Source organism: Hylobates moloch, unplaced genomic scaffold (assembly GCF_009828535.3).
Source record: "Hylobates moloch isolate HMO894 unplaced genomic scaffold, HMol_V3 SCAFFOLD_20, whole genome shotgun sequence".
NCBI classification, from domain to species: Eukaryota; Metazoa; Chordata; class Mammalia; order Primates; family Hylobatidae; genus Hylobates; species Hylobates moloch.
In genome coordinates this window covers 23,585,963-23,611,439 of record NW_026652295.1, presented here as the reverse complement: position 1 = coordinate 23,611,439, position 25,477 = coordinate 23,585,963, and the positions used below count along the sequence as shown (strand labels likewise).

The window sequence follows — 25,477 nt, the reverse complement described above, 5'->3', positions numbered from 1 at the left end:
CTTCTCAATATCCAGATAAATTTAGTTTTTCAAGACAATGTTGAGCCCAGTGCAGAATCAAGGCAAGAGGTCAGTCATCAGTGTGTCCTGCTTTTGCTTGGTGTTGATTCCCTCACCAAATGACAAAGTCAAAGTACAAAGTGAAAGTTTGAATTTTGCAGTGATAACTTATCATTTGATTGGTTTCATAGTCACAGATTACACGCTGGTCAGCCTGCTCACCAGTGAACCCCATCCCTGGGTACACGGGGGTCCGAGTGAGAATACCTCATACTCCATCTCTAGGTGTCCATCTACTCGTAACTAGGAGTGTTGATACTTAATATTACCCTCATATTTCAAGTAGCATTTCTTTTCTTTCCTTTCTTTTTTTTGAGACAGAGTTTTGCTCTTGTTGCCCAGGCTGAAGTGTAGTGGCGCAATCTTGGCTCACTGCAACCACTGCCTTCTGGGTTCAAGCGATTCTCATCCCTCAGCTTCCAAGTAGCTGGAATTACAGGTGCACACCACCACGCCCAACTAATTTTTGTATTTTTAGTAGAGATGGGGTTTCACCATGTTGGCCATGGCTGGTCTCGAACTCCTGACCTCAGGTGATCCACCTGCCTTGGCCTCCCAAAGTGCTGGGATTATAGGTGTAAGCCACCGCATCTGGCCTGAAGTAGCGTTTATTTTTAAAGTGCAAAGGGAAGTGTATGGGCTAATAAGAAAATTGATTTAAAAATTCTAATTTATCATTATGTTCCCCATCATCTAAAGCCATCATGTCCCTGGAGTACCACCAATTGACCAACCCTTTATCCCCGATTAGGGCTCTGGAGAAGTTCCTCTTATACCCAGTTGATTTGGTTTAATTTTTTTATGTGTGGTTTATTACTTATAATGCCTGCTAAAAATGCATTTTATATAAAAACTGGTGTTGTTTTTAAAAAGTATGAATCATTTTTTATAATTATCTTACTTTTTGTTTCTTTCACAATTCAGGTATACTACTTTGAGTAGTCTTTCAGATTTTTAGTGTATCTGAAAACAATAATTTAGTTATTTTAATTATAGTAACTCAAGGAAATATAACTTTAAGATTAGTTTTCAATTCAACTGGTTAATCATGAACATTTGGGGAATATTTTTGCCACGCTGAATGAGGAAAATTATTATTTAAAACAGATGGTTTGATTGAATTCAAGTAATAATTTACATACTCAGAATCAAATTACATAATTATTTCAACAATCATGTATTTTTATGAATTTCAATATATTGTTTATAGCTATCTGTGCTCTAAAGCAAAATAGCACATTTTAGACAATGCAACAGGATTTTTAAAGTTATTTATTTATATAACATATTAACTTTTGCCTTTAATTCAATAACCCAACAAGATTTTAAACCGTCAAGAATGGGTATGGTTAGAGAGTCACACATTGAAGAGATAACAGCAGAGCATCCTCTATATGTGCTTAGTGCATTGCTAGGTAAGGCACTAAGGAGGAATGCTTAAGCCCAGGAGTTTGAGGTTACGGTGAGCTCTGATGGCACCACTGTACTCTAGCCTGGGTGACAGAGCAACACCCTGTACCTAAAAGGGGAAAAAAATGATATAACCCTCACTCCTAAGTACCAATTTGAAACAATCTCCATGATAAATTATTAAATTAAAAAAGCAAGGTGCTGAAGAATGGGTAAAGCAGGCCATCACTGTGTTTAAAAATTGTATGTATATGCTATCTACATAAGATAATATGCATGTGTATGTACAGACTATCTTTGAAGGAATATTTCTAACTCTGGTTGCAGCTTGGTGATTAGGGCATAGGAGTGGGAAGGACACTTCTTTTTTACTATACACCCCCTTTAACCACTTGAATTTTGTTGAGGTGCATGCATTGCCTGCTAAACATTTTATTTTATTTTTTCTTTTGAGACACAGTCTCGCTTTGTTGCCCAGGCTGGAGTGCAACGGTGTCATCTCAGATCACTGCAACCTCTGCCTCCCTGTTTCAAGCAATCTCATGCTTCAGCCTCCCGAGTAGCTGGGACTACAGGTGCACACTACCACACTCAGCTAATTTTTGTATTTTCAGTAGAGACAGGGTTTCACCATGTTGGCCAGGCTGGTCTCCAACTCCTGACCTTAGGAGATCCGCCTGCCTCAGCCTCCCAAAGTGTTGGGATTACAGGTGTGAGCCAACACACCCAGCTCTGTTAAACGTTTTTTAAAAAGTCAGCATCACTTAGTATGATGCTAGTGTTAGTGTAGGGCTAAGAACCTGTGTGCTTAAAATGAAAAAAAGTTACTATGATTAAATTTTAAAAATTGTACTCTAGAGTATGACATTTTAACAAACATTTATTGTGCAACTCATAGGCATTGCCAAGCACTGTTTTAGGCACTGGAGAGTCACAGAAAAAATATTCATTCTTGTTTCTCTCAGAGATGGAATAATTCTACCAAGAATGGAACCCCATAAATGATCTAGGGCTACTATTTGATTTTTAAGATAACTAGCAAAGTGTGTAGCAAATAGTAGGGGTTCATAGATATAGGCTCACTAAAACTCTACCACGTATTATGTGTGATTTTAGGCCAGTTAATTAATCAAGCTCCAGTTTCTTTAGTAAATTGGGACTATAGTAATACTACTTCATGACATTGTTTTGATGATTAAAAGATATAATGCATATAAATTAGTACAGTGCTTGCCATGAAATATAGCACAACTGTTACCTATTTTTATAAATTAGTGTTGTTTGTAAGTTTTCCTTTCAAATCTTGGGGTAAAATCACCTAAAACTCAAAGTGCAAGAATCAATACTATAGTTGCTGTAGCAGTTTGAGACAGAAAGCACAAGAAGAATGAACAGGGAATGATTGGTGATAACTGAGCTGGGCCTTGAAGAGCAGATGGAATTCCAGCAGGTGGGGAAATGAGGAGGGCGTTTTAGCCAGAGGGCCAAAGGTAAGGCATGGATCCAGGGGATGTTTTGGGAATGGACGGGAGCAGGTTCGACTACAGTGCATGACGAGGAGTCTGTGTGGAAGGAGTGTTGGTAGGAGATGAGGGCACCAAGTAAGCGGCACTTGGTCCTGGGAATTCTTGCAGGCCATACTTGAAAGTTGGGATTTATCTTCCAGTGTTAAAGGTGGACACCAGATGGCAGAAGCCTGAAGAGAGGATAGGGTGGGAGAAAGTTGGAATAGGAATAATGAAGAGAGAGATGGCAGCTGTACTTGAGAGGGGCCATAAGGTCGGCGGGGCGGAAATTAAAGACACCAGGTGGAGATAGAGGTCTTAAATGAATGAACAAGCAGAGACAGCTGGGGACAAAATCAAGCTGTGGGGTTAGCTTCGTAAAGGCATACAGTTCCTTCTTCTGAGACAGGCAGAAAAGGAGAAAAATGGTGAGGATATAGATGAGGTGAGTTGCGGAGGAAAGGAAGGTTGAGAGGCTTCGTGTCTACTGGCTTCTGTTTCTTGACATTTGGAATGAAATGACCTGCTGAGAGTGTGTGTGCCTGGAGTGGGATTTTAGGGGTTAGGTGAGGGGTGAGGTGAGGATTTGGACTATCCACTGTGGGAAATGGAAAAAAGAACTGTGGGAGGAGTGGAGGGCTGGCTGAGCAAGCTATACTGAAGTCCAGGTGATGGCTTGATGCCGAAAGCTGGTCTCAGGTGAGGGCTGCTCGTGGGGCCCCGTGGTTCTCTCTAATAGCAGCTGGGACCCTGGAAGCAAAAAGAGAGGCAAAGGTGATAAGATCTACCCAGTTGCAAGGGCTGCGGGAATTGAGGGTACTGGCGTGAGTGTACCTGATTCAATGGGGGATGGGGAGAAAGTGAAACCTCGGAAAAATTGCTTGTGTCAGTCTTAAGAGAAAAGGGTGGGGTCAGGTACTTGGTGGGGGCCAAGGATCAGAAAGCAGGTGCATGGGAATGGGAAAGGAAAGATAATGGAACACAGTATGTTGGGCTGCAGGCACAGCACTTCAGAGGTCAAGATTTTATAGGATTATTTTATTGTTGTTTTTCAGAATGCATTGTTTAAAAATTGTCTTAATAGTCCATGATTTCTGGGTTTTTGTTTTTCACAGAGCAGTGTGCCCAGGGCTTAAGGGAAATTTTTCTTTTCTTGAGAGCTTTGTTAAGGGCTTATAATATTGCTAAAGGGTGAGCTCAGAGTTTATAGAAATGCTGAGAAAAGCAAGGTTTTAACAAAGGCACAGCAAGTCTCAGGCAATTCCCTAGAAACCTGTAGATTTTCCTCATAGGAAAAAAAAAAGCTAATAGAAGCTTAGTGATTTATATATTTTTTTCTTTGCTTTAAAAGGTAAAACCAGTAATCCATAGCAGGATCAATGTGTCAGCTCGCTTTAGAAAACCACTTCAGGATCCCTGCGCTATCTTGTAAGTTGAAACCCTTTATACTTCAAGTTAAAATCGGCTTGGTGGTTTCCTTTTGGTTTGGAATTTGTGTTGTAGTTTTCAAGGCATAACTGTTTCAGAAGGTTTGCCTCTGTTTTCCAGCTTGATTGCAAATGGAGACCACATAAACCCAGCTTCTCGCCTCCTTATCCCCAGAAAAGCCTTGAATCAGTGGGATCACGTACTACAAATGATCACGGAAAAAATCACTCTGAGGAGCGGGGCTGTTCACAGGTGTGTCAAAACAATCTTGTAGGTGGAGGAGTTTCTGAATTGTTGAAGATATTCTCACGAGGCTCCGGAGTCACTGGTCTGTAGATTTGAATTTTGACTCCCCAGTTAGGCCCCGTATGCCTCAGTTTCTTTATCTGTAGAATGGAGATATACCTCACAGGGTTGTTTAAAATGAGGTTATCCACACACAGAGCTTAAAAGTCACTGGCACACAGTAGCACATCTACAAATATTAACAATTTTTATTCTTTGATTTAGAGTGACTAGGCAAGCATAACTTTGGTTGAGAAGGATTTTTTGAAAGAGCCAGCCTCTTTACTCTTAATTGTCCTTTTTTTTTTTTTTTAAAGGAGGCATTTATGATTATTTGATAGTTTAAACTATTTGCCTAGGGTAAAAATCAGATATCAGGAAGTATTAGTGCACTTAAAGAGGAGGCATAGAAAGAATAATTTAGTGCGGTTGTCTAAATCTAAGAAATCAAAAGCATTTTTATCAGGTTCCGAAATTTAAGTGGAGATTAACATCATCGATTTAAATTGTGAAGCCTATGAAATTATCCCCTGATGGAGGTTGACATTTATTTTCCCTCAGATGGGAGGGTTACAAATAACATATATATGTACACAACATATTAAAAGTATGTATGTGTATATACTGCTTTAGTAGAGTACACTCTTTGAAGTTTTTGTGTTTTCATGCACACACGATAAAATAGTTCTCAAATGATTGCATATTGTGTCTTTCAGGTAAATGTGTATGCAGATTAATGTTTGTATGTTTACATATATTAATATGTACAGTCTCATAGTTATTGAGATTTTAAATATAATTAGGTGTTTTAATTGAAAGGAATATTTTACGTGTGGCAAAAAATTCAAATACGATATAAGTAAAGAGCATTTCTCCTACCCTAGGCACGCCCAGTCCTCCCTAGTACTTTTCAGCAGCATCTTGGAAATATTCTATGCATATGCAAGCATATACATTTTTAATTTTATTTTTTTTGAGACAGGGTCTCACTATGTCACCCAGGCTGGAGTGCAATGGTGTGATCTCAGCTCACTGCAGCCTCGATTGCCCAGACTCAAGTGATACTCTTACCTCAACCTCCCAAGTAGCATGCACCACCACATTTAGCTTTTGTTTTTTTTTTCTTTTTTGTAGAGATTAGATTTCGTCATGTTGCCCAAGCTGGTCTTGAACTCCTGGGGTCAAGCAATCCACCCACCTTGGCCTCCCAAAGTGCTGGGATTACAGGTGTGAGCCACTGTACCTGGACCACTTTTTAAAAACATAAATGGAAATACATAAGTATAAATAAATACATGTATACAAACACACCCTTGATTTTTTCCTATAATCTTAGAGATTATTCTTATCAGCACAGATACCTCTATTTTATTATTTTTAATGACTACAAAGCATTTTATTTATTTTTATTTTTTGAGATGGAGTTTCACTCTTGTTGCCCAGGCTGGAGTGCAATGGTGGGATCTTGGCTCACTGCAACTCCACCTCCTGGATTCAAGTGATTCTCCTGCCTCAGCCTCTCAAATAGCTGGGATTAGAGGCACCTGCCACCATGCCCATCTAATTAAAACTTTTTTTTTTTCATAGAGACTGGGTTTCACCACGTTGGCCAGGCTGGTTTCGAACTCCTGACCTCAAGCAATCCACCCGCCTCCGGCCTCCCAAAGTGCTGGGATTACAGGTGTGAGCCACTGCACCTGGCCCAAAGTATTCTATTTTAACACAAAGTATTCCAAATCCTAATTTTTTTATTAAAAAATTTTTAGTTGGGCAACATCTCATTTTATAAAATAGAATGAGTGTTCCCAACTTAATTTATTAGACCAGTTACTTCTTTTTTATCATTTCATTTTTTATTTTAGATTCAGGGAATACATGTGCAGGTTTGTTACATGGGTATATTGCATGATGCTGACATTTCGGGTACAGATCTCATCACCCAGGAAGTGAGCATAGTACCCAGTAAGTAGTTTTTCACTGTATTTCCCTTCCCTCTCTAGTAGTCAACAGTGTCTATTGTTCCTATCTTTTTGTCCATCTGTACCCAATATTTAAGCTCCCACTTAATAGTGAGAATATGTAGTATTTGGTTTTCTGTTCCTGCATTAATTTGCTTAGTATTATGGTCTCCAGCTGCATCCATGTTGCTGCAAAGGACAGGATTTCAGTACTTTTATGGCTGCGTAGCATTCCATGGTGTATATACACCATATTTTCTTTATCCAGCCCACCATTGATGGGCACTTAGATTGATTCCACATCTTTGCTATTGTGAATAGCACGGCAATGAACATACCAGTGCGTGCTTCTTTTTAGTAGAATGATTTATTTTCCTTTGGGTTTGATGGATATTTAGATCATTTCTAATCTTTTGCTATTACAGGTATATGTCTTTTTGTATAAGCAAAGTTTATCAGGATATAAAAGTCTAGAAGTTGAATTGTTGTATTAAGTTTCAAATGCCTTTAACATTTTGATAGATACTGCCAATTGCCTTCCAGAGAGTTTATCCTAATTTGTATTTTCACCGGAAGTCTATGAGCGGGCCTGTTTGTCATGCTGTTACCTGTCTAATAAAACTAACAGTCTTTTCACTCATGTTGAGTGAAAATAGTATTTCACTGTTTTTGGATTTTTATTTATTTAATATACAACATCATCTATTGACTATTTCTTATGTGTCAGGCATTATTCTCAGTGCTTTATTAACTCAGTGACCCTATGAGGTAGGTAGTGTTTCTATTCTCTTTTAATAGATATGAGATGTGAGACATAGAGCAGGAAAATTATTTGCCCAGGGTTCTGGAGATACTGAGTAGCAGGGCTGGGATTCAAGCCTAGTAGGCATTCTGGCTCCAGAGCCTGTGTTCTAAATGACCAAGGTACTCTGTAAGTAAATGCCACATATTTCTATCCATTGTATCTGAATTGTCTGTCATGGCCTTTGCACATTTATCTTATTGGTTTATAGGCACTCTTCAGGGGTCCCCAACCCCCAGGCCATGGACTGGTACCGTTCCGTGGCCTGTTAGGAACCCGACTGCACAGCAGGAGGTGAACAGCAGGCGAGCATCACTGCCCGTGCTCCACCCCCTGTCAGATCAGCAGCAGCATTAGATTCTCATAGGAGCATGAAGCCTATTGTGAACTGTGCATGCGAGGTATCTAGGTTGTGTGTTCCTTATGAGAATCTAATTCCTGATGATCTGAGGTGGAACAATGTCATCTCATAACCGTCCCGTCCCCCACTCCGTCTGTGGAGAAATCATCTTCCACAAAACCAGTTCCTGGTGCTAAAAAGGTTGGGGACCACTGCTCTAGACATATTGGGGAAATTGGCCTTTTCTGATGTGAGTTTTAAGTACACTTTCAGTTTGCATTTTCTTTACATTTCTTTTTTCATACAAATATCTTAAATTTTAATGCAGTCTAATTTTCAATCTTTGTAATCACTATGTTTTATGACCTGCTTAGATCGTCCTTACTCCAAGATTATAAGAATATTCTCTTATGTTTTCTCCTTGCATTTTAAAATTTTATTTAAACCTTTGATTTTGTTGGATTTTATTTTGGTGTCAGAAGTAAAGGCAGATCTCAATAATTATAATTTTTTTTACATATATAGTTTTGACATTTGACATATACATAAATGCAAACCTACCCAATAAGTAATATAAAGGACACAAAGATATATACAGGTAATTTCATAGCTAGATATACCTATTCATACATATATTAATATGAAAAAATTTACACAGAAATAAAATATATTCAAGTAAAAATATAGAAATGAAAATATAGTTATGTTGCTCAAACACTTGAATACTTAGAGAAACTTCTTTTTTTTTAAACTTGTATTTTAGGTTCACGGATACATGTGCAGGTTTGTTACATAGGTAAACTTGTGTCACGGTGGTTTGTTGTACAGATTATTTTGTCACCCAGGTACTAAGCCTAGTACCCAATAGTTACTTTTACTGTTCCTCTCTCTCCTCCCACCCTCTACCCTCAAGTAGGCCCCAGTGCCTGTTCTTCCTCTCTTTGTGCGCATGTGTCCTCATCGTTTATCTCCGTCTTGTAAGTGAGGACATGTGGTGGTAGGTTTTCTGTTCCTGCGTTAGTTTGTAAAGGATGATGGCCTCCAGCTCTTTCCATGTTCCTGCAAAGGACATGATTCACTCTTTTTTATGGCTGCATAGTATTCCATGGTGTATATATACCACTTTTTCTTTATCCAGTCTACCGTTGATGGACATTTAGTCTGACTCCTTTTCTTTGCTATTGTGAATAGTGCTGCAATGTACATATGTGTGCATGGGTCTTTATGGTAGAATGATTTATATTCTTTTGGGTATATACCCAGTAATGGGATTGCTGGGTCAAATGGTAGTTCTGTTTTTAGCTCTCTGAGGAATTGCCACACTGCTTTCCACAATGATTGAACTAGTTTACACTCTGCCAGTAGTGTGTAAGCATTCTCTTTTCTCTGCAGCTTTGCCAGCATCTATTATTTTTTGACTTTTTAATAATAACCATTTTGACTGGCATGAGATGGTGTATCATTGTGATTTTCGTTTGCATTTCTCTAGTGATAAGTGATATTGAGCTCTTTTTCATATGTTTGTTGGCTGCAAGTATGTCTTCTTTTGAAAAATGTTCATGTCCTTTGCCCACTTTTTAATGGGGTTGTTTTTTTTTCTTGTAAGTTCGTTTAGATTCCTTATACATGCTGGATATTAGACCTTTGTCAGATGCATAGTTTGCAAAAATTTCTCCCATTCTGTAGTTTATCTGTTTACTCTGTTGATAGTTTCTTTTGATGTGCAGAAGCTCTTAAGTTTCCCAGTTGTAAATTTTTGCTTTTGTTTTGATTGCTTTTGGTGTCTTTGTCATGAAATCTTTACCAGTTCCTTTATCCAGAATGGTATTGCCTAGGTTGTCTTCCAGGGCTTTTATAGTTTTGGGTTTTACATTTAAGTCTTTAATCCATCTTGAGTTGATTTTCATATATGGTGTAAGGAAGGAGTTCAATTTCAATCATCTGTATCTGGCTAGCCAGTTATCCCAGCACAATTTATTGAATAGGGAGTCTTTTCCCTGTTGCTTGTTTTTGTTAGTTTTGTCGAAGAACAGATGGAAGTAGGTGTACCATTTTATTTCTGGGGTTTCTATTCGGTTCCATTGGTCTACATGTGTTTTGGTCCCAGTACCATGCTGTTTTGGTTACTGAATCCATGTAATATAGTTTGAAGTTGGGTAACAGGATGGCTCCAGCTTTGTTCTTTTTGCTTAGGATTGTGCTGGCTATTTGGGTTCTTTTTTGGTTCCATTTAAATTTTAAAATAGTTTTTTCTAGTTCTGTGAAGAACATTATTGGTAGTTTGATAGGAGTAATATTGAATCTGTAAATTGCTTTGGGCAGTATGGCCATTTTCATGATGCTGATTCTTTCTATCCATGAGCATGGGCTGTTTTTCCATTTGTTTGTGTCATCTCTGATTTCTTTAGGCAGTGATTCGTCGTTCTCATTGTAGAGATCTTTTACCTGCCTGGTTAGCTATAGTTCTAGATATTTTATTTTTTTGTGCCAATTATGAATGAGAATGTGCTCCTGATTTGGCGTTCAGCTTGGATGTTGTTGGAATATAGGAATGCTACTGATTTTTGTACATTGATTTTGTATCCTGAAACTTTTCTGAAGTTATTTCTCAGCTGAAGGGGCTTTTGGGCTGAGACTGTGAGGTTTTCTAGATAGAAAATCATGTCATCTCCAAATAGGGATAGTTTGGACTTCTTCTCTTCCTATTTGGATGCCCTTTATTTTTTGTCTTGCCTGACTGCCCTAGGAAGGGCTTCCAATACTATGTTGAATAGTAGTGGCAAGAGAGGGCATCCCTTTCTTCTACTGGTTTTCAAGGGGAATGCTTCCAGTTTTTGCCCATTCAGTGTGATGTTGGCTGTCAATTTCTCATAGATGGCTCTTATTATCTTATGTTCCTTTGATACTTAGTTTATTGACAGTTTTTAACTTGAAGGGATGTTGAATTTTATTGAAAGCCTTTTCTGCATCTATTGAGATAATCGTATGGTTTTTTCTTAAGTTCTGTTTATGTGGTGAATCACATTTACTGATTTGCATATGTTGAACCAACCTTGCATCCCAGGGATAAAGCCTATTTGATCATGGTGGATTAGCTTTTTGATGTACTGCTGGATTCAGTTTGCAAGTATTTTGTTGAGGACTTTTGTATTGATGTTCATCAAGGACAACAAACTTGGCCTGAAGCTTTCTTTTTTGTTGTGTCTCTGCCAGGTTTGGGTATCAGGATGATGCTGGCCTCATAGAACAAGCTGGGGAGGAGTTCCTCCTCCTCAATTTTTTGTAATAGTTTCACTAGAAATGGTACCACTTTGTACGTCTGGTAGAATTTGGCTGTGAGTCTGGTCCTAGGCTTTTTTTGATTGGTAGGCTATTCATTACGGATTCAATTTTAGAGTTCATTATTGGGCTATTCAGGGAATAAATTTCTTCCTGGTTCAGTCTTGGGAGGGTGTATGTGTCCAGGAATTTATCCATCCCTTTCATGTTTTCTACTGTGTGCATAGAGGTGTTCATAGTAGTTTCTGATGGTTATTTTTATTTCTCTAAGGTCAGTGGTAACATCCCATTTGTCGTTCTTAATTGTGTTTGTTTGGATCTTCTCTCTTTTCTCCTTTATTAATTCAGCCAGTGGCCTATGTATCTTATTAATTTTTTTTAAAAAAATCAACTCCTGGATCCATTGATCTTTTGAATAGTTTTTTTCCATCTCAGTCTCCTTCAGTTCACATCTGATTTTGGTTATTTCTTGTCTTCCACCAGCTCTGGAGTTGGTTTGTTCTTGCTTCTTTAGTTCTTTTAGTTGTGTTGTTAGGTTGTTCATTTGAGATCTTTTTAACTTTTTTTTTTTTTTTGGAGACAGGGTCTCACTCTGTTGCCCAGGCTAAAGTGCAGTGGCATGATCTTATGATCTTTGTTCACTGCAGCCTCAACCTCCTGGGATCAAGCTATCCTCCCACCAAAGCCAAGCAGCTGGAACTACAGGAGTGTGCCATCATACCCAGCTAATTTTTTTGTATTTTTTATGGAGACAGGGTTTCACTATGTTGCCCAGGCTAGTCTCAAACTCCTGAGCTCAGGAAGTCTGCCTGGCTCAGCCTCCCAAGTGCTGGGATTACAGGCATGAGCCACCATGCCCAGCCAACTTTTTGATGTGGGCATTTAGTGCTGTAAATTTTCCTCTTAATACAGACTTAGCTGTGTCTCAGAGATTCTGGTATGTTGTATTTTTGCTCTCAGTTTCAAAGAACTTCTTGATTTCTGCCTTAATTTTATTATTTACCCCAAAGTCATTCAGGAGCAAGTTGTTTAATTTCCATATAATTGCATGGTTTTGAGCAATTTTTAAAGTCTTGATTTCTATTTTTATTGTGCTGCGATCTGAGAGGGTGTTTGGTATGATTTCTATTCTTTTGCATTTTCTGAGGATTGTTTTATGTTTGGTTTTGTGGTTAACTTTAGGGCATGTGCCATGTGGCAATAAGAAAAATGTATATTCCGTTTTGGGATGGAGAGTTCTATAGAGGTTTATCACATCCATTTGGTCCACGGTTTATTTCAGGTCCTGAATATCTTTGCTAATTTTCTGCCTTTATGATCTAATACTGTCAGCGGAGTGTTGAAGTTTCCCACTACAGTTGTGTGGGAGTCTAAGTCTCTTTGTGGATTTCTAAGAACTTGCTTTATGAAACTGGGTGCTCCTGTGTTGGGTGCATATATATTTAGGACAGGTGAAATGTAATTCTTAATGTAATGGCAGGTATGAGAGATTTGGTTGCTGCTCTCTTGGGACATGACCATTTTCCTTTAACATTAATAAATCTTATGATTGGCCCTTCCCTATGCATTAGTATATTCATATATAAAAAGCATCCCATAAAAATTTATTGAACTTGCTTTTTATGTTTCTTGTGTTTGTAGCAAAAGAAGAAAGTAGATCAACAACAGTTATATAAAAGAAGGCTAAAATCATGAATTAGAATTTATTCAGTGCTGGGCCAGGTGTGGTGGCTTACGCCTGTAATCCCAGCACTTTGGGAGGCCGAGGCGGGAGGATCACTTGAGCCCAGGAGTTTGAGACCAGCCTGGGCAACATAGCAAAACCTTGTCTCTATTAACAAAAATAATTTATTCACTATGTTTTACCTACCTGCAGAGGAAACAAGTCAAATCTTGGCTGTTTCCACAGTCCACAGCTATGCTGGCTTTTAATTTCTAGCTATGAAATTACTACTGATTGAGATATAATTATTTTGAAGAAAAGTAGAAAAATATTGCTTGGCTCTAGGCCATTGGCTCTCAAGCAGGTATGATTTTGCCCCTTGGGGACATTTGGCAGTGCCTGAAACCATTTTTGGTAGTCCCAACTGGGGATGGGGTGGCTACTGCTACTATTTAGTGAGTGGAGGCCAAAGGTGCTGCTAATGAACATCTTACAATGTACAGGGCAGCCTACTCTCCTTTCCAACAAAGAATTATCTGGTCCAAAATGTCAATAATGCCAGTATTCAGAAACCCTGGTCAAGGTTTTTTGAGATAGCGTCCTACTGTGTTGCCCAGGCTGGTCTTGAACTCCTGGGCTCAAGCAATCCTCTTGCCTCAGCCTTCCAAGTAGCTGGAACTATAGGCATGGGCCACCATGTCCAGCCTAAGTTAAGGCAGAAAACATAGAATTCTGGGTTAAGTGTGTTGATATTTAGACTTGTTAGGAGTAGAGGTACAATGTTATAAAGAAAGAGACCTTACCAGCTGTATACTAACTAAAAACACAAATACATTTCAGGAATGTTGGTGGCTATTTTCATTGTATTTCATGGTTCTGTAAGATATGGCCATTTATGCGATGAGGAAACAAGCTGACAGGTCAATGGGTTTTTTTTTTTTTTTTGAGTCTGTAAATGACATTTAATCTTATTATGTAGTATAGGAAGACAAAGCTTTTGGATGATACTGAAATCCTTTCATTTATTAATAGCTCTTGCTTATAACCTTAAAAAATATGCACTGTCTTTCTGGTTTAGTTTTCTAATACTTATTTTCCTGTTCTTTAAAAAAAATTCTGTGGACATTTAAAATCATCTGGTAAAATTATGACTGTTCTTTTAATAAGTAACATATTAATTGTAGTTCATAGCAGCAGTTTTACAGTAAAGGAAGGTTATTGTGAAACTGCTCGATTCTGGGAAGATATAATGCTCACTCTTTTTTTGCTTAGTAGGGATGGCAAAAAAAGAAGCACGAATGCTATGCAGTTCTGCATCATTAACACTGGCAATGGGTTCTTTTACCTCCTGCCCTCTCACCCCATTGTTCCTGACCTGGTTCTCTGTGTGTTTGCATGTAATACTTTGGTCGTGGGCTGTTCTTACACAGAATGTGGTCAGAAGCTTGCCAGCCTGATGAATATGCTAAGAAAATAAAATTTAAAAGTATTAACAAAATATAAATAGAGTAATCAATGTTCAATGGAAACAGAGCTTTATTTAAAGCACTGTGATCTGTACAAGTTAATTTTTCCTCCTCTAAAATTTCAATATGGCAGCAATAGGGATGCTTATGCCAGATCATCAGGCTCACTGGGATGAAACCGTGTACAGCAAGATAGTCATCGTTATCTGCATGATAACATTAACATTTAGTGGAGTCTAATGACTTTGAGGCATCTGTAATGCAATGAGAATAGTAACAAATGAACTAAATTAAGCACAGAATGTTTTTATTTACTATGTAATTTTAATTTTTTTGACGTCCAGAATACTTTGTAATCTTAAGCAGTTCTTTAAATGTTGGTTAAAATTTTAATTGTTGGTGTTCGTATTTTTGACAGGCTTTATACTTTAGAAGGAAAACTTGTTGAGAGTGGAGCAGAATTGGAGAATGGGCAGTTTTATGTGGCTGTTGGCAGAGATAAGTTTAAGAAACTGCCTTACAGTGAGTTACTTTTTGACAAGTCAACAGTAAGAAGGCCTTTTGGGTAAGTCTTAATCCTTACCACTCCTCATGCTTTAGTTATCACTTGAAATAGCATTGGGTCTTTTGCTGACCACCATTATATTTTATGTAATCGATAATCTTATTTATCACTTAGAATGGAAAGCATATATGGTATACATTGATCCTTGTTTTTATTGCCATGATGGGAGACTGAGAGCTATTGCACAAAAATATAATTTCTGGGAAGTTATGAAAGACTACATAGTTTTTTTTTAGCGTGCATGAAATTTATAGTAACAAAAATTTATAGTAACAAAAATTTATTATTGTGAAGAAGATACAGGGCAATGAGCTTCTCTACAGCAAACATTATTAGAAGTTTTTGTGTCTTAATAGTTGCTAGACCAAATAACTTTTCGGTTGGTTTGGATAGAAACATCCAAGAGTGTTAAAAAATCCATAATATTTTATACTTGTTTTAATAATAACTGTAAAATATAAAAACAACATAATCCCACTTATGCAAAAAGAGAGGATGGGTGTACAGTTAATGCATGTAAGATTTTAAGGATTATACTTTTAATTACAATATACCGTAAACAGTTTTTCTCCATGAAATGTCATATATTTGTGAAAGATGCTTTATTTCAGCCGAGGAGATACACTGGGGAGTCACTCAAGAAGAGCTCTGGCCCCTGCTGCAGGACCTCTCGGCTTGCACATGGTGCCCGGGGATCCATCTCTGTTGCTTTTCCCAGAGATTCTGTGGCCACCTTGTCATTGCAAACCAATTTTTTTTGTGGTTGTCATCTGCAGAAGTAAAGCAGAATATCACCAGTGTGTTTGCCATTAATTCACAATTTGTGTAACTTAATGGAGAGGCTGGCCAAGAGCTTCTAAATAAGTAATAGATGAAATGGAATTTCAGGGGTGGTTTTTGAACTATGCAAGAGCACACGGTTTTCTAGCACTTTTGAATTATTTACCAGCTGACTTACTGCTAACCAACCTTACCCATCCATGAAATCAAATCCTTTAGCCATCTTTGCTAAGCAACCCTAGGTTAACCTGCTGTGAACAACAGTGTGTACTTGATGGTAATAAGAAAACTGTAACTCACGTTGGCCTTTCTCAGACAATTAATAAGAATTTTTTTTATACATGTGTCCTTCTATTTTTGGAGAGATTCAGTTGGGTTTCAAGATGGGTCTTTTCCTAATAATACAGATATCAACAAAACAACTTATTCTTACAGCCTAAAAGAATTTTTAATTTTTTGGTGAGGACAACTTGTTTAAAAACTACCTGAATGCAAATGCCAGTGTTTTACCTCTGCTCTTCTATCAGAGGTAGACATAGGACACATCATAGAAACAAAGGAAATTTGTTTTTAACTCAGTCTGGAAAAATCATTATTCACATTTGGAAATGATTTTTTGAAATGCAAATAGAACACTTTGGGATCTGGATAAAAATGCTATACAAATTTCAGGTGATACTAAAAGTTTATTTGTAAGCATTGATTAAAATAGTATACAGGGAAACATTACAAATCTTTTGGGATGGAATTTGGAAATTTTATGATCTTTGTGAAATTGGGAAAGTATATATTAAAGTGTATGTTACCTACCTTTTGTGAAACACAGCAGTAAACAGTTGACTTCCAGGTGGGGATGATAATTATCTTGCATTGTACATTTTTTGTAAACAATGTTCAGATTTCTAAATTGCAACTTGTTTCCACAGTCAGAAAGCTTCTTCACTACCTCCTATTGTAAGATCCGGAAAGTCTAAAGGGAGTGTAAGTATCAGATGCTTTCCTCGTTAATGTTCTGTATTTTTTATATGATACAAAGAGACTGTCCTTTGGGTTTCAATTAAGTTCCAAGAGATAAAACTTAGCCGCTTCGTGGTGTATAACCAATTATGTGAAACAGCACTAGAACTTTAATGTTACACTATGGTAACTAAACAGAGCTAACATTTCTTAGAATATGTATTTTAAAATTTTTTCCTTGTATATATACCTGACATAATTTATATTGCACTTAAAATCTTGGCAATAATACATAAAACTATAAGAACCATTGTAGGTCACATCAGTGATCATCCAGTCTTGGTTTCTGTCTTTAATGAAGACTAAAAGGGAAGTTTTGGTGAGAAAAGTGGTAATCCTCATTAATATTCCTTGAAAAGATTGAGAATTGTTCCAGGTATTTAGTTCGCCATCTGAATCTTTTCCATTTATCATTTATTCATTGTTTGTTAATTCAGCAAACATGTATTAAATACCTACTCTGTGGGAGCAATGACAGCATTTAGTAGGTAATTTCCTAACCTTGTATTTTCAGTCTGCGCTCCCTGATGGGGTGAGCAGAGCAGGGTGATGTCACGCCAGAGCATTGCCTTGGCAGTTCTTCCTGGCTGAAGGTTCTCTTTCTTCCCTTTTGGTTGAATTGCCCGACAAGTTGTGATCAGAACTGATTTGACGTCTTCCACCCACACCCTGAATTAATTAAGCAACATTCTTATTTTGGTATTTTGTAAAGTAAATGATTTCTAGGCAATGATATTGTCTCCTAATGATTTAGATCCCTCCTTTTTTTGGTTATATCATGTGAAATTCTTGAAAGAAAGAAAAATAATTTTGTGTACATAAGTAGTGCCGAACTCAGCATAACAGATATTAAGAACTCATTAGCTGAGACTCTTTTGTACTATTTATGACAAAAATAAAATAAAAATCAATAGAGCTCTTGCCCTCAAGCAACTTACAATCTACTTAAAGAAGATAGCTTAAAAAGGCAACAAGCAAGCTAATGCTAAATATCAAATATCTAGAGATTGGTGACCAGGAGAGGGAGGGAAGGAATGAATGTACAATGGCAGTGGTCCACAGAGGAAGTTGAATTTGAGCTCTGCCTTTGAAACTGTTTAAAATTCGGAAAAAGGTAGATGAGGGGAGAGGACCTTCAGATCCAAGGGAGGGTGAGAGGAACGGGGCAGATGTGGGCATGCGAAGAAGCAGTCACGCTGGCTGACATTTACCGGGCACTTGAGGGCTCAACACTATGCCAAGCTCTTTACAGTAGTGAGTTATTTAACCTCACCCCACAAGGCAGGCATCTTTGTCATCTACACTTAAAAATGAATGAAAAAAGGAAGTACATAGAGTAGAAGTGACAGGTTCAAAGGCTCCCATTGAAGGCGGAGGTTGCAGTGAGCAGAGATCTCCCCACTGCACTTCAGTCTGGGCAACAGAGTGAGACCCTGTCTCAAAAAAAGAAAAAATGAAACAACATACAATACAATACAATACAAACAAAGGCTCCTACTGAGCAAATGGCAGGGGAGGAATTGCATCCACACAGCCACCTCAGAGGTCCTGCTCCCAAGTCCCTGGACAATGAGTCCCTTAGGCTGACTAGAACAGACGGTCCTTTTTGGTGTGGGGGCTGATATGCCTGACATGGTAGGTGGTGGCAGTATTACATGACCTTGAATAGCAGAATGAAAAGTCTAGTCTTTGTCCTTGAATAGAGGGCAGCCCACAAGGGCTTCTGAGAGGTGAGAATATTAATCTGAGTCCATTTTGGGAGCATCAGATCTTTTACACGGAGGAAGACTTCACGTGGTGAGAAGCCATAGATAAGTCGATGGTTATGAGGCAGTTGCAACTCTCTTCGTATGAGGGGAAAGGAGCCTAGACTGGGGAGGTGGTAGAGGCAGCAGGAAGTGATGATTGTTCTGGAAGAAACCAAGGAACAAAGGATTTGTGTGATGATTGGATACAAGGGGTTAATGGAGAGTTTGGGGCCAAAGATAACTGAGGTTTTTAAGCTTGGAATTGGAGAAAATGGTAGCTCTATGGCCAAGAAGAGGGCAGCCGGAGCAAAGAATGACCTACGTAATTTCAAACATGTTGAGTTGGAAGTATCATCTGGAAACTTAGTTGAAAGTGTGCTACAAGCAGTTGTAAATGGCAGAGCTGAGGCCTGCCAAGGACATCAGGACTGAAGTTGCAGGTTGTGGTTTTTTTTTTTTTTTTTTTGGAGACAGGGTCTCACTCTGTCACCCAGCATGGTGTACAGTGGCATGATCATGGTTTAGTGTAGCCTTGACCTCCCAGGCTCAAGCGATCCTCTCACCTCAGTCTCCTGAGTAGCTGGGACTCGAGGCATGTGCCACCATGCCTGGCTAATTTTTGTGTTTTTTTGTAGAGACAGAGTTTCACCTTGTTGCTCACGCTGTTCTCAAAGTCCTGGGCTCAAGCGATCAGCCTGTCTTGGCCTCCCAAAGTGTTAGCCACCGCACCTGGCCTGAGTTGTAGATTTGACCAGCCATGTGATGATCCTAGTTGAATAGTGGACATAGCGTCACTGTGGTACTTCATCACCCAGCACAGCTTGCGCAGAGCAGGTCTCACTGCTGCTGCCAAGTGAGAGAATGGATGAGGGGATCCTAGAGGAAGATGGTGCAGTGAGAACTACAGAGGGCCCAGGCTTGAGGCAACCTAACTTCACAGGTGTGGGGTAAAAGAGGAGTGAGAAGAATATTTCAGTAGGTGAAAGCGATATCAGAGCAACTATAAAGCTAATACAACTCATGAATTTAGGGATTGGAAATCGTACTTTGCTTTTTTTTGTTTTTCTTTAGGACTTTGTAGCAGAATCCCTTCTGTGTACTGTATAGATAGTAGCTTAACAATTCTCACACTGCAGCTAGAGGAATGATGGTTTAACAGAGACCCGTTGTAATTGAATAAATTGATCCCAAGTCACAGGGAAAGTTGATGTCAGGACCAAAATCATGACCCGACTCTTTGTATTCACAGTGACTGAACTTTGGAATGATACCTTTAGTATTCTGAAATTTGAAAAACTAAAATTTTCATTAAAAATGTGTAGAACATTTCCTGCTTTAAAATGCATGTGCAGATACACACATGCAATTTTTATTTCTTGCTCATTTGTAAGTTTTTTAGACTGCTGTGAATACTGTGATACATCAAGGTCATCACATCAAATCATCTGATGATTGAATTTTCCAGGTGTATGGCACAGTAGTAAGCCCCAGGGATACAGCAATAAGCACAAAGATCTGATGCTGTCTCTGATACTCATGGTCTACTTGAGACAAAGGTGAAACAAGCGATTCCATTAATCAATGGATACTTATGAAGTATGATAAAAATGAAAGAAAAGTGCAGAGTAATATGAGAGACAATAAAAGAAAAACACATTTAGATAGGTGTGTCAGGAGAGGCCTCATGGAGGAAGTGACGTTAAGCAAAGACTCAGAGTTATAAGGTATATTTGCATCCCATAGAAAGCAAAGTTGTCAAACGTAGTTCCATGCTATGACTTAGAAAAATAAAATGATAGCAGAGTTTGTCCCTCTTTCCACAGTGTTCCCATAGCACCCTGTATTCATCCACTCCATCCGTCATCCATTCCAAACATATTCACTGAGCTCCTATAAAGTGCCAGGAACTACTGTAGGCACTGAGCATATAGTGGTAGATAGATGAGGACCTGGACTTATGGTGCTTTCATTCTAGTGTGTGTCTGTGTTTGGTGGGGGGTTATGGATGGGATGAATGGGAGTAGACAGACGATCAACTAGTAAACAAATGTAAAATAGTTTCAGATGGTGATAAGTGCTATGGGGAAAATAAAATGTGGCAGGGCATTGATTTATAGAAAATCGTCTGAAACCAAGACCTTAATGATATGTAACGGAGCCAGTTGTGCCAGGGATGAGGCAGGGGAAGAAAAGCATCCAAGGCAGAGGAAACAAAGTCACACAGGCCCTGGCTAAAGAGCCTGGCATGTGAGGAGGGCAGAAAGAAGGCTGAGAATGAAATTGGAGAGGCAGGCAGGGCTCAATCATGCAGGCATGCAAAGAGTTTGGATTTTATTTCTTGATGGGGTGCCATTTGAGGGTTATAGGGAGGGAATGATATAATTTGCTTTAAATCCTTTTTTTTTTTTTTTTTTTTGAGACAGAGTCTCACTCTGTTGCCCAGGCTGGAGTGCAGTGGCATGATCTTGGCTCACTGCAACCTCTGCCTCCCGGGTTCAAGCAATTCCCTGCCTCAGCCTCCTGAGTAGCTGGGATTACAGGCACGCGCCACCATGCCTGGCTAATTTTTGTATTTTTTTTTTAGTAGAGACGGGGGTCTCACCATGTTGGCAAGGCTGGTCTTGAACTCCTGACCTCATGATCCACCTGCCTTGGCCTCTCAAAGTGTTGGGATGACAGGCATGAGCCACCACGCCTGGCCTGCTTTACATTTTTAAGTGCTCATTCTGGCTGTGGTATCTATAGAGAAATGGTTTGGGGCAAGAATAGAAGCAGGAGGCAGTGGGACACTTACAGGTATGTGATATAGGTGAGTCCGCTAGGTGGCTGCAGTGGGGGCGGACATCTATCATAACTCTTCTTTGAGTATATTGTCATTGATTGATTCGTTGATCCAACAACTATTTATTGAGTTCATATGATGTCCTGGGACTGTTCTGGTACTTCAGGGCCCAGAGATTCTAAAGTACTAAATGCACGGAGGTTACATTCCAGAAACAAATGCAAAATACATGTGATATACACCAGGGATAAACATGAATAAAAATACACGAAGACATGGGAAGAGGAAGTGAGAGAGGGTGCTGTTTCAGCTGGGGGGTTGGAAAGACCTCTTTCAGGAGGTTACATTTGAGTAGAGGAGAATAACCCCTGGCGCAGTACCCGGTGCCTGGTAGGTTCTCACTAACTCGGCTTAGGCAGTGTGAATGTTTGGCAATGAGCCACACAGAACTTCCTATGCCAGTAAATCCAAAGTCACAAGCTTGATTTTTAACAGGATCAATTTACTCCTTTCCTTTAATGAATTGGTTCCCTGGAGAATGCATGCATTTTATAGATCATTAGCTGCCTGGCACTGAGAGGAGGGGTGTGAGTGAAGGGGACTGTGTGGGGATAGCTTAGTTTCTGGCTTTAGGAACCACTGCAAAATCCATGGGGAAAGCACCCTAAAGTCATGATGCAAATCAGAGGGGACACAGAACTAGAGTTTTAGAAGTTTATTTTTCCCTACATGGCTTTCTAGGAATTGCTCTTTTGCATATAGAAGGGAGTGTGGATGAGGGACTGGTAGAACATGAGAGAGAAAGAGAGAAAGCAGCTGCCATAGTCTACACAGGGACCCCTGCTGGTACGTAACTGAGTTGGTCAGGGAGCCAGGGGAATGCCTTGTGCACAGCAAGACAGACCAGAAGTTATTCCTTCTACAGCCTCAGTGCCGCGGGAGTCACAGAAATTAGCATGTTGAGAAAAATTTTAAGTTGTGATTCTAGCCTTAAAAACAAAAGGAAGATGTAAATAAATTATCTTAAATTCCCTGAGCTTGAAGAATAAACCCATCTGCAGAAGGCTGTTTTCTAGTGGCAAGGTGACACCGTGTGGAATCACAGCACCCTCTACTGGAAAAGATGAAAAAATCAGGAAAGTGTTTGAAAGTGAGAGCCAACGACTAAATGATCTTTTGTTGTCCTTATTACCATTTGGCTTATACATCTTATGGTCAGTAGTTTACGGGATCAAATATTATGATTTCTATGGTTTTGATAAAAAAATTTCGTTATTATTCAAGTATCACAATGTCACTGTGAAGCAAGTTATAAACATATTAAGATAAATTCCTCATATTCCAAAACTCCATTTTGCCATGGGGGAAACTGAGGCTGGTACAGGTAAAAGGGCTTCTTACTCTTGTCATTACCAGATATGCAGATGAGTGGAATGTCAGGTGGAGTCACCATATAGTCCCCACCCACCACCCCCCCGGCTTATAAGGTCTCTGGGCGCACCCATGAAATACACACATCGGGAAGGCTGCTCACTGAGGCAAACCTCTCAAAAAATTATTTTAAATTTGATGTTTTTTGGTCTATATGTTTTTGGCACATTTTCATTTGGAAATGAGTTTTTATGCTAATGAAAAAAACCTGAGTTGGTTGGATCTAGTCGGAAAGAGCCTAGGGAACTGTTTAAGAAATATCCCAATCTTGGCCAGGTGTGGTGGCTCATGCCTGTAATCCCAGCACTTTGGGATGCCAAGTGGGGAGGATCATTTGAGGTCAGGAGTTTGAGAGCAGCCTGGCCAACATGGTGAAACCCCGTCTCTACTAAAAATACAAAAATTAGCCAGGCTTGGTGGCGGGTGCCTGTAATCCCAGCTACTCAGGAGGCTGAGGCACGAGAATCGCTTGAATGAGGGAGGCAGAGGTTGCAGTGAGCCGAGATCGCGCCACTGCACTCCAGCCTGGGTGACAGAGCGAGACTCCGTCTCAAAAAAAAAAAAGAAAAACAAAAACAAAAAATGTCCCAATCTTGGTAGAGTGAGGGATGATTGGAGTCTGTTTTAGGCTTTTTGTTTGAGCCAGAGGTTTGGTATTCCTTTTGGATATACCGATATGCATGTGAGAAAAAGGGCAGGACAGTGGTTGGAGTATCTCAGGGGGTCTAGTTTTTGCATAGGACACCCAGTCAAATTAGGCTGCTTGTTGATTTCTTCTACTTTGAGATAAAGCCATAATTTGTTACTTCTGGGATGGCTGTTTTAGGGAATCATACTATATACTAAGGAGTTTTTAGTGTTTTGGACATTAGAAAGTTTCAATGTAGTAGAAAAATCAGACCCTTAGAAAGTTAATTTACCTATAAAATGGTGATAATAATCCTTAACTATAAATTTGGTATTTGTGTTAATGTGTATGTAGCACATAAGGGACACCCAGTGATATCGTTTTATTACTGGGATAGCTGTGTGAGATAGCAAACCTCCCCTATCTCTTATGTTCTGCAAATAGCAATGACTGTCTATGTATTTGAGTTACAAGTCACATGTGGAAGCCTTACAGAAAGAAAAAGCTCCCTCTCTCCCTTTGTCCTTTCCCCTCTCTAACTATGTATAATTTATGTAATTGTGTAAAACAAATATATGAATTATATGTGTATATAATTTATACGTTATGTAGTGTATTATGTATTTTCACATAACGCTTCAGATGAATCAACTTTTTTCTCTTCTCCCCCACCACCGTCCTTTTTTTTTTTTTTTTTTAAAAAGCATTTAGCTGGGTGCAGTGACACACGCTTGTAAACCCAGCTATTGAGGAGGCTGAGGTAGGAGGATTGCTTGAGTCCAGGAGTTTGAGGCCAGCCTGGGGAGCATAGCAAGAGCCCATCTTGAAAAGAAAAGCATATCAATTATTTTAAATTTTCTAATTACAAAGCAATTCTTTCCTGTCTTAGTTTAGTTTACTTTTTACTCACAAAGTTCCTGGAAATTAGTTATTACTCAATAATTGAATGCATGAGTGTCAGCTGCCAAATCTATGCATTATGTAGTGATTTGAATCAATTAGTCTTTCTTAATGCTCCAACTTTAGCCTTTTTTGAGTGTCTTTATCAGAAATTTGATAAATCAGGACTTTCCTGTCTATTCATAAACAAGAGAGGTGACTTAGAAAGACACGCACTCCAGAGTGGGGCTTCTGCGTCTCCCTTGTCGTGCCCCTTTGTGAGTAATGCTTTCCCCAGAGAACTGCAGAAAGGATCCCGCTGAGCTACAGGGTTTCTCATTCACTGGGTTCCATTCCAGTCCTTGAAAGTTCAACAGCATCTCAGAACATTCTAGCAAGCTTGCTAACGGCGTGTGAAAGTTTGATCTTCTCATCTAAAGATTTTAAATTTTTAAAACCGACCAGGTGCGGTGGCTCACACATGTAAATCCCAGCACTATGGGAGGCTGAGGCGGGCGGATCACCTGAGGTCAGGAGTTCAAGACCAGCCTGGTCAACATGGTGAAACCCTGTCTCTACTAAAAATACAAAAAAAATTTAGCTGGGCATGGTGGTGCGCACCTATAATCCCAGCTGCTTGGGAGGCTGAGGTAGGAGAATCTCTTGAACCTGGGAGGCAGAGGTTGCAGTGAGCCGAGATCGCACCACTTCACTCCAGCCTGGATGACACAGTGAGACTCCATGTAAAAAAAATAAAATTTTAAAATCTTGGGATGAAAGACTCCATTGAGAATAAAAGGGACTATTGGACTTGGCTGATGGTTTTGGAACCTCTGCTATAATCGTATATCTATTTCTTCTGCCAGACAGTTTATAGCAGAGCTTAAGATTCTCAAGAAAGAATCCTCAAAGAAAAGAAAAGAAAAAAGAAACCTCTGGTTGCAGTTACCATAATTATTAAATGGCAACTGCATGTTTAAATTGCAGTTGGAATAGGAAATTAAATTACACAAAAAGTGTTATAGATTTGGACAAGTTTTCATACTGTTAATAAACCTATGCATAATTCATTTACTTGTAGGCTATGACAAAATAGCATAAATAAATTCATTTGTAAGGCTGTGAATTTTTCTATTCCTAATTGGATGATGGCTAAATCCATTTAAGTGCTTCTGGATGGCTGAATATATAAATGTTTAAAATGAACAGTTATAATAGTTTTCTAGGCAGATTTGTTTATTTAATATTACTACATTTACTTTCAGACACAAGCATAGTACAGATGTTGCATAAAGATTACACTCAATATGGTATGGGTTTGAAATGATTTTTAAGAAAAAGATTAACTCTCTGCTCTCGAAGAAAGCATTCAGATACTTATTAAACAAACACCATACATCACGCACTGTACTAGTCACTGCATAAGCCTTATCATCGCATCCTCATGCTAG

General features: G+C 39.0%; 1 protein-coding gene across 2 annotated transcripts in view; it reads left to right on the top strand.

Moving 5' to 3' along the window:
- DCDC2 (doublecortin domain containing 2) overlaps positions 1 to 25,477 on the top strand; it is a 225,126-nt gene that overhangs the window by 78,415 nt on the left and 121,234 nt on the right. For both annotated transcript variants that reach the window (XM_032141125.2, XM_032141124.2), the window contains exons 4-7: positions 4,327 to 4,403; positions 4,524 to 4,655; positions 14,615 to 14,761; positions 16,468 to 16,522. In XM_032141125.2, coding sequence (XP_031997016.1) covers positions 4,327 to 4,403; positions 4,524 to 4,655; positions 14,615 to 14,761; positions 16,468 to 16,522 — 411 coding nt within the window. The remainder of the gene's footprint in view (positions 1 to 4,326; positions 4,404 to 4,523; positions 4,656 to 14,614; positions 14,762 to 16,467; positions 16,523 to 25,477) is intronic.